Raw genomic sequence first — 9,230 nt, forward strand, 5'->3', positions numbered from 1 at the left:
TTATATGCCTATATTATTACATTTCTTTAATCAAAAATGTATCCCTTCAAATTATTCCTGCCCCTCTTTAATACAGTTTTCAACCAATTACTCCCAATTGGGTTCACATTGCTTTTCAGTCCTTGTCCACCAGCAACTTGTGTCCCTGTTTTCTTGCTTACTCTCTGCTATACACAGCTTAAATTGTCCACCTCCCCCATCCCTCATCTCAGTGCTGCAGTCGGCTTGGAGATGCAGCTGCTTTAAACAGCCTATCAGCCTCATTGAGTTGAATGAGTGATGCAATTGATCCTTGCTGCACTGCTACTGCCTTCTTTTAGGTTGTGCAGTTAAAATGTGCATGCAACTGCAGTGGAAATAGAGAGCCTGTGTGAGTGCAGGGTCAGATGTCTGCTTGTGTAATCGCATGGCTACTTGTTTGTCAATAAATGTGAGATGTGTGTCATAGATGGTGAGGTGTGTTCCTCCGTGAGTACATGGTGGGGCACGTGTGATTGTAGATGAACAGTGTACCTTAATGAGTGCAGGGTGAGAGTTGTTCATGTGTGTCCTTTGAGAGTGAACGGTGGAAGTAGTTGTATGAGTATTGGTTGAAGCTGTGCTTGAGAGACCATTGTGCCTGTACGAGTGCAAGGTAAAAAGTGTGCATGAATGCAGTTGAGAGAAAGTCTGAGTGAGTACATGGTACCAGGTTTGTCTGTGTCGTTGAGTAAGAGGTAGGCTTGTGAGAGTGAGGGATCTTTCCTTGCCTCTACTTTGAGGGAGTCTGTGTAGGGTCAGAGCTTCACCTTTGTGTGTCCTATGTGAGTCCAGGCAAAGGGTATATGTTTATGATTGTAGGATCAGAGTTGTGGCTTTGTGTCAACTTTGTGCTTGTGTTGGTGCAGGGCAAATATTGTTCTAGTGTGAGAGTAGAATAAGAAGTGATTCTGTGTAATGCATGGTGACTCACATACCTGTATGAGTGCAGGATGAATGACAGGCCATTGTGAGTGTTAGGAGGGGTGTTTGTCTCTGAGAGAGCAGTAAGCACAAGTACAAGGGTGTGCCTTTGTTAGCGCAGGGGAAGGGTAAGCCTGTGTGAGTGTGGGGGCAAGCAGTGTGCCTGAATGAACCCTTAAAAGCCAGACTTATAGGTTTTGACAATACTTGTTCATGGTGCTCTTGAAGAACTCCCATTTTTCCTAAGAAACCATTGTGCCTTGCCATCTACATAGGTAAAGGGGCCGAACCACTCTTTTTATGTGAGGAGACCAACACCAGCGTTGACTTGTTGAGCAGAAGTACTCTGTTATAACTGTAGTAGCACTAAGTCACTCTTATTGCTCTTCTGTTAAATTAAAAAAGCAATGACAAACCCATGTTTTTTTGTTTTAGCCTGAAATTTCTTTTATCCTTTTGTTTTGTTTCTCTGTATTTCTGTTCATTTTGAATATGTTACTGGGAATGAGTTCATTAGTTGTATATGCTATACAAAAAATGTCAAAACTTGATTTTAATGTTCTGACATTTTTGAAAAAGTTTTTGTTTTAAATTTGTGCTTTACTATGAATTTTTCAATTATTGTTTCACTGTTATTTACTTTTTAGATTTTTTGACTGAGACTGTACACTATGGCGCAGCTTATCAGTGGTTGCAAATTAAACGAGAGGATATTGTGTCTCAGATGACCGAGGCCTGCCTTAACCAGTGCTTGGATGCACTTCTGTCAAAGTCACTTTTAATGAAGGAGGACTATGAACTTATAACTGCTAAACCAACAAGGACTGCAAAAGTCAGACAGCTGATTGATACTTGCAAAGGAGAGGACTTTGCCAGAATCGTAGTCCATAGATTGAAAGAGAACAAACAAATGGGTCTTCATCCATTTCCAGATATTTCACTGGAAAATCAGTCTGCACCTTACCACTGTACGTCTATGAGTAGTCTATGACTTTTGTATTAATTGATGTAATCCTGAGTATTGTTTTAGTGAATCTGTACTTTTATTTACTGTACAAAAAGACTGGCATCAACACAGCATTTAGTTACTATCTTCTGTCATGTGAAACTAGCACAATATATACACTGTAATCAAACTGTTTGTCTTCTGCAATGGGGAAAGTTTAACTTTGACTAGTGGGGAAAGGAAATGGGTAAAGAGGATGAGGTAAGTAGATAGGGTAGGAAAGATGGATGAGGTGTGGGAAGAAGAGCCTCACTTTAAAAAAGGGGGGGGAAACTGGATTTTAAGGGGAACCCCCAAATCCCGCTAAAAGAGTAAAAACAACAGCCTGAAAAAAAAAAATCAAAAAAAGTCAAGATGGACGAATTTTTATTGGTGAGCGCAAAGTGCTCCGTCCATTCTGTAATCTCTCTTTGAGCTTCAAACCACGCCCATGTCACGTCAGTCACTTACATTTCTTCGTGGGCTTGCCTTTTCAAATCCGCTTGCATTCATTTGTGAAAGGCATGCATACGTCATGCCTTTTCCGGTGTTTAGCCCACCTACACAGCACCGGTAAACTACTAAAAACATCCGATGCTCGATGTTTTCAGCCTGGTGTCCGGACTACTTTATCTGTATATTTTCCATGCAGCACGATCGCACTGCATTTCACATAGCATGATCGCGCTGCGTTTTGTTTTTCTTTACAAAGCTAATAGCTCTAACTCGAGCAAATTTGAGACCCATTACATAGAAAATGCTTATTTTAAATTGGTGATTTGTGTAAAACACATACAACCAGGCTGTTAGGTTGCATCACAATATTTAGTCACAGAGGGTTACAAAACAGCCTGCCTAATGAATATTAATTATGCAGGTTGCTGTTTGTGACCTCCCTTGCAATTGCCTACAAATATTGGCATGGGGCCTGCAAGGAACAGCAGACCACCATCCTTGCTTTCTGTTCCTGAACTAGAAATATCATATTAAAGCACTCTGTGTTCATTGAAGGAACCAGCGCTGTTTTTTTTATTAAAAAAAAAGAAAGAAAACAATTTGGGAAATTATTGGAAGGAGCAGGCAGTAATCTCCTGGGTCACTGCTTACTCTGCCCGAAGACTGCCAACACTATTCGCAAAGGGGCTGATGTCCCAAGCAAAGACCTTACCCTCTGCAAATCAGTTACCACCCCACTTTGAGGTGTTGGTAACTGATCAGTGGTTTGTGACTGCAATTACGGTCGCAAATGACTGAATCATAAAATACCAAATTGCAGTTACGAAGTCATGCCCCTTTTTTAGCTCTTTCATAATTGTGATATGGTATTGGTCAGTAATCCCAGTCTCCAAATCTGAAGTGCTTTTCTGACTCGTAAAATAGGTTTAAAACATACCAAAAGACCATTTTGCAATCTCAAAACATGATTTTGCAAATCACAGGATTTGCAATCACAAAATGGCTTTAACTATAGGCACACTTGTTTCTACAAGAGATAGTACAATTGCTACACACATGTTTTCCAACAGTCTATTCATTGTACATGAAAGCGCATGGCAGCTGTGACTTTATCAAGCCTATTTGATCAAGCCCATTATTCCTACCAAACCTTTCAACCTTCTTGTCCCTCCTTATTGTATCATCACCTGCCTCACCAACAATACACCTTAGTTGGACAAAAGCACAGACGTGCACACAGCCGGTGTAGAAAAACAAAATCCAGTCAAAGAGAACTGGTGGCATGTACTCATCCTCTGCTCACCAAACAGGATGTAGTGAATAAACCGGGTTGGGCGTCTTGCACAAAGATGTAATTTGCATATATTTTAGCTGTATAAACATTCTCACTTATTGTGTCCTTTGTTGCTGACAGTAAAGTATGGAAGGAAAAGCATATGAACAGATTTAATTTTACATGTACACTGTCCGTACATATTGCACACATCCTCCTACAACAATGAATATTTATGTTTTGGAACAAAAATGTTTGTTGCATTTTATTTTATTTTATTGCTTCTTTCTCTGTGACTGTGGCCAGCGTAGAGGGTTTTGCTTTTGGACAGGTGTTTCACTCAAGATCCCTTCCCCTGAAGCAAATGGGCTCTTCCATACAACATGTTACTAGAATGAAGGGATTTGCCTTTGACCAGTCTTTGCTTTCAACATCACTTCCCTTGAAGCTCATTGGGCTCATCCATCATTATTCTAAAAAGACTCTGGACACAGGTCCAGCCCTTCACTGATTCCCTACGATCAGTCATTATGGGGGTCATTCCAACCCTGGCGGTCGGTGATAAAGCGGCGGCCAACCCGCCAACAGGCAGGCGGTAAAAAAAAAAGAATTCTGACCCTGGCGGGAACCGCCAACACAGACTGCCACTTTAACACTCCGACCGCCACGGCGGGACAAACAAACAGCGCGGCGGTCACCGCCAACAGGCAGGCGGCAGACAACGTACCGCCCACCCAATCACAACTCACCAATCCACCATCTTTTCCGGGGCGGGAGCACCGCCGATAAAAACACGGCGGAAACAGACTACAAACGGGAAAACGCTCACCTCTATACACTCCACGAGGACGGAGGACAGCATGGAACCCGAATTGAACATCCTACCTGCTCTCGTCTACCTGCTCATCTACCACGAGTACGAACTCCGGCGCAGACGACAACGGTGAGTACCGCACCTACGACACAGGGGAGGGAGGAGGAGGAAGGGTTACGGGCACACACATACGCAATACACCCACCCCCCAACTATCTACACACCAATGCAGATCACCAAGTCAAAGTGACACCACCCAAACCCCCCGGAATAATGAAAAGATATAATTAAAGTGAGAAACTAAATTTATGTATAAAATAGGTTCATTGAAGTCATGGTAAAATAGGAAAATGAATTAAAAAAAATCAAGTTAAAACATTGCGTAACCGATAAATAGAGGCAATAAGTCCTGCACAGTCACTGAAATATCAACTGTCCGTGGGCCAAAGTGTATCAACACATGGGCAAAGCCCACACAGCAGACCTGAGTCCGTTGGAGAGAACACTGCAGGGGCATCAGATGATAAAACTACAGGCACCTCAGGGGGAAGGGAAGGGGGGACACCACAGCCACATGAGTCCACGACGCCAGATCCACGAAGGGGCCACCATGCCCGCTGTGCCATCCTGGGGAGTGCAAAGCCACAGTCTCTCAAGTCTCTACAGTGGGTGGCTTGCCCACTGCCATATCCTGGGCAGTGCAAAGACACAGTCTCTCAAGTCTCTACAGTGGGTGTCTTGCCCACTGTTCAATCCTGGGGAGTGCAAAGCCACAGTCTATCAAGTGGATAACAGTCTCCACAGGCAATGGAGGAGGCAGGGTGGGCAGAGTGCAGCGTGAACAGTAGCTCGACACAGAACCGGCACTGTCATTGGGCCAGCGGTGCTTGAGACGGCGGGGCCCAGCGGAGCGGTGCTTGACAGGAAGGGCCCGGCGGAGCGGTGCTTGACAGGAAGGGCCCGGCGGAGCGGTGCTTGACAGGAAGGGCCCAGCGGACCGGTGCTTGAGACGGCGGGGCCCAGCGGAGCGGTGCTTGACAGGAAGGGCCCAGCGGAGCGGTGCTTGAGACGGTGGGGCCCAGCGGAGCAGTGCTTGACAGGAAGGGCCCAGCGGAGCGGTGCTTGAGATGAAGGGCCCAGCGGAGCGGTGCTTGAGATGAAGGGCCCAGCGGAGCGGTGCTTGAGATGAAGGGCCCAGCGGAGCGGTGCTTGACAGGAAGGGCCCGGCGGAGCGGTGCTTGACAGGAAGGGCCCAGCGGAGCGGTGCTTGACAGCAAGAGCCCAGCGGGGCGGTGCTCGAGATGAAGGGCCCAGCGGAGCGGTGCTTGACAGGAAGGGCCCGGCGGAGCGGTGCTTGACAGGAAGGGCCCAGCGGAGCGGTGCTTGACAGGAAGGGCCCAGCGGAGCGGTGCTTGAGATGAAGGGCCCAGCGGAGCGGTGCTTGAGAGGAAGGGCCCAGCGGAGCAGTGCTTGACAGGAAGGGCCCAGCGGAGCGGTGCTTGACAGGAAGGGCGCAGCGGAGCGGTGCTTGAGACGGCAGGGCCCAGCGGAGCGTTGCTTGACAGGAATGGCCCAGCGGAGCGTTGCTTGACAGAAAGGGCCCAGCGGAGCGGTGCTTGAGATGAAGGGCCCAGCGGAGTGGTGCTTGACAGGAAGGGCCCAGCGGAGCGGTGCTTGAGATGAAGGGCCCAGCGGAGCGGTGCTTGAGATGAAGGGCCCGGCGGAGCGGTGCTTGACAGGAAGGGCCCAGCGGAGCGGTGCTTGACAGGAAGGGCCCAGCGGAGCTGTGCTTGAGATGAAGGGCCCAGCGGAGCGGTGCTTGACAGGAAGGGCCCGGCAGAGCGGTGCTTGAGATGAAGGGCCCAGCGGAGCGGTGCTTGACAGGAAGGGCCCAGCGGAGCGGTGCTTGACAGGAAGGGCCAGGCGGAGCGGTGCTTGACAGGAAGGGCCCGGCGGAGCGGTGCTTGACAGGAAGGGCCCGGTGGAGCGGTGCTTGACAGGAAGGGCCCTGCGGAGCGGTGCTTGACAGGAAGGGCCCTGCGGAGCGGTGCTTGACAGGAAGGGCCCAGCGGAGCAGTGCTTGACAGGAAGGGCCCAGCGGAGCGGTGCTTGACAGGAAGGGCCCAGCGGAGCGGTGCTTGAGACGGCGGGGCCCAGCGGAGCGGTGCTTGAGACGGCGGGGCCCAGCGGAGCGGTGCTTGACAGTAAGGGCCCAGCGTAGCGGTGCTTGACAGGAAGGGCCCAGCGGAGCGGTGCTTGAGACGGCGGGGCCCAGCGGAGCGGTGCTTGACAGGAAGGGCCCAGCGGAGCGGTGCTTGACAGGAAGGGCCCGGCGGAGCAGTGCTTGACAGGAAGGGCCCGGCGGAGCGGTGCCTGTCTTGGCGGGGCCCTGTTCAGCAGTGCCTTTCTGCACGGCGGGGCCCTGTTCAGCGGTGCCTTTCTGGACGGCGGGGCCCTGTTCAGCGGTGCCTTTCTGCACGGCGGGCCCTGTTCAGCGGTGCCTTTCTGCACGGCGGGGCCCTGTTCAGCGGTGCCTTTCCAGACGGCGGGGCCCTGTTCAGCGGTGCCTTTCCGCACGGCGGGGCCCTGTTCAGCGGTGCCTTTCTGCACGGCGGGGCCCTGTTCAGCGGTGCCTTTCTGCACAGCGGGGCCCTGTTCAGCGGTGCCTTTCTGGACGGCGGGGCCCTGTTCAGCGGTGCCCTGTTCAGCGGTGCCTTTCTGCACGGCGGGCCCTGTTCAGCGGTGCTTGTCCTGTAATTCAAGGGAGTCAGACCTGGCCAGGACTCCCTGCTCAGTCGCCCTCCGACCATGCAGTTGCTGGACCCTTCGGTGACGGTGTCCTGGGCCCTTGGGTGTCCTCCCTCACACCCGGGATGGGGCTTGTGGGGCCCTCCTGGTCCGCGCTCCTGCTGGCTGACTTCTCCGCCCTGCTGCCCTTGCCCTCCTTCGATGTGGCTCTATGGGCCTTGCCTCCCCTGGATGTTGTGGCAGGTGAAGTGGCAGAACTTTGGTCCTTGGGGGCAGCCGTGTCAGTCTTCTCGCGGCGGCCCCTTACTTTACGGGTCCTCTTTCCGGGGGGGGGCTGGCTGTCCCCTTGCTGCTGACCGATGTATCACTGCTGGCAAAGGGGGGACTCCAAAATCCATGCACTACGGTGACACTTGAAGCCGGGCTGGTGGTGGCTGAGGTGCTCTTGGGACTCTTAGCAGATGGAGGGGGTGGGTCAGGTGAGGGAAAGAGGTCAAGATTGGAGAGGTAAACTTTTTTAGGACCAAGGTAAAGGGTAGGTGTAGTGGTTATGGGAGTGGAGGAAGAGGAGGTGGTTGTAGGAGAGTCAGGTGTGCTGTCCTTGGGTGAAGGTGCATGGGCTGGAGGCTGTCGTGAGGTGGTTGGCTGTTGGGTGGGTGGCTGCCTGCGTTTGTGTGTCTTGGAAGAGGGGGTGACAGACACAGTGGGAGAGGACACAGGGGACGTGTAAATGGCAGTGGGGGTGGTGACTGCACGTGTGCGGACTGTACTGGAGGGTGTGCTGGTGATGGAAGTACTGGCTGTTGGTGGTGTGCATGCAGGTGTGAGTGGAGACGTCACAGGGAGGGAGGAGGGAGACGAGGAGGTGGGGGACACAGAGGTGGTAGTGGCTGTTGGCATGTCTGCATCTGGGTGTTGCTTGGGTGAATGTTTGTGTGATCTGTGGTGCTTATGTCTGGATGAGCTGCCCTTGGGTGTTGAGGTGTGTGCAGGCTGGTCTGATGGTGTGGATGGGATAGGCTGAGGAACAGGAGACAGAGACAGGGTGGAGGCAGTTAGAAGAGGGAGACTGGAAACAGGGACAATGGCTGCCGTCAGTGCTGAGGCCAGAGAATTGAACGATCGTTGATGGGCAGCCTGACCCGAATGAATGCCCACCAGGTATGCATTGCTACGATGCACCTCCCTCTCTACCCCCTGGATGGCATTCAAAAGGGTAGACTGCCCAACAATGATGGTCTGTAGGAGGTCAATGACCTCCTCACTGAGGGCAGCAGGGGTAACAGGGGCAGGGCCTGAGGTGCCTGGGGCGAAGGAGATGCCCGCCTTCTTGGGCGAGCGGGCACGGAGCGAAGGCTGAGGGGCTGCTGGGAGGGCGGAGCTGGTGCGCTGGGTGGCGGCTGTACCTGTAGAGGCGGGGGGCACGGATGTTGCCGCCACCGCTAGGGAGCTCCCATCCGAGGACGTGTCGGTGTCGCTGGTGTCACCACGGGTCCCCGTTGTGAAGCTCCCCTCGCCCTCCGTATCACTGGTGGCCTCGGTGTCTGTGCCATGGCCCACCGGGGCCTTGTGAGTTGCAGCTCCCTCGTGCTCCGGTGCCAATTCTCCTCCGCCTGATGATGCTAATGCACACATGCACAAGAAGATAAAGAAAAAGGGTGGGGGGAGAAATAAAAACAGGTTGAGTGCATGCATTGTCAACACCGTTGGCGGAGAGGACAGACACAGGAGCCTCATGCACTAAGCCACGCAATCGGGGTACACTACTCAGTACTTGTGACTAGGCCAACAGGTCTAGGGACAACAAACGTGCACATGGGTGATGCAGGACCATGGATAGCTGTACTTGTCACCCTACAGAGGTGGGGGGCGGGGGCACAGGGACATGGCTAAAGGAGAGGACTACACTACAGAAAGCGCCCTGGCCTAATGTCACCCACAGCCCTCCTTCCCCACCCAGGCACCTCCACTGCGCGTAAAGATAGCTGAATATGCTGGTACTCACCCCCTTG

General features: G+C 51.9%; 1 protein-coding gene across 1 annotated transcript in view; it reads left to right on the forward strand.

Annotated features, from left to right (window-relative positions):
- RIPK2 (receptor interacting serine/threonine kinase 2) overlaps positions 1-3,900 on the forward strand; it is a 276,042-nt gene extending 272,142 nt beyond the window's left edge. The window contains exon 11 of the mRNA XM_069220445.1: positions 1,590-3,900. Coding sequence (XP_069076546.1) covers positions 1,590-1,933 — 344 coding nt within the window. The 3' untranslated portion in view covers positions 1,934-3,900. The remainder of the gene's footprint in view (positions 1-1,589) is intronic.
- The last annotated feature ends 5,330 nt before the right edge of the window (positions 3,901-9,230 follow it).

The sequence above is a fragment of the Pleurodeles waltl genome, chromosome 2_2 (genome assembly GCF_031143425.1).
Source record: "Pleurodeles waltl isolate 20211129_DDA chromosome 2_2, aPleWal1.hap1.20221129, whole genome shotgun sequence".
Taxonomy (NCBI): Eukaryota; Metazoa; Chordata; class Amphibia; order Caudata; family Salamandridae; genus Pleurodeles; species Pleurodeles waltl.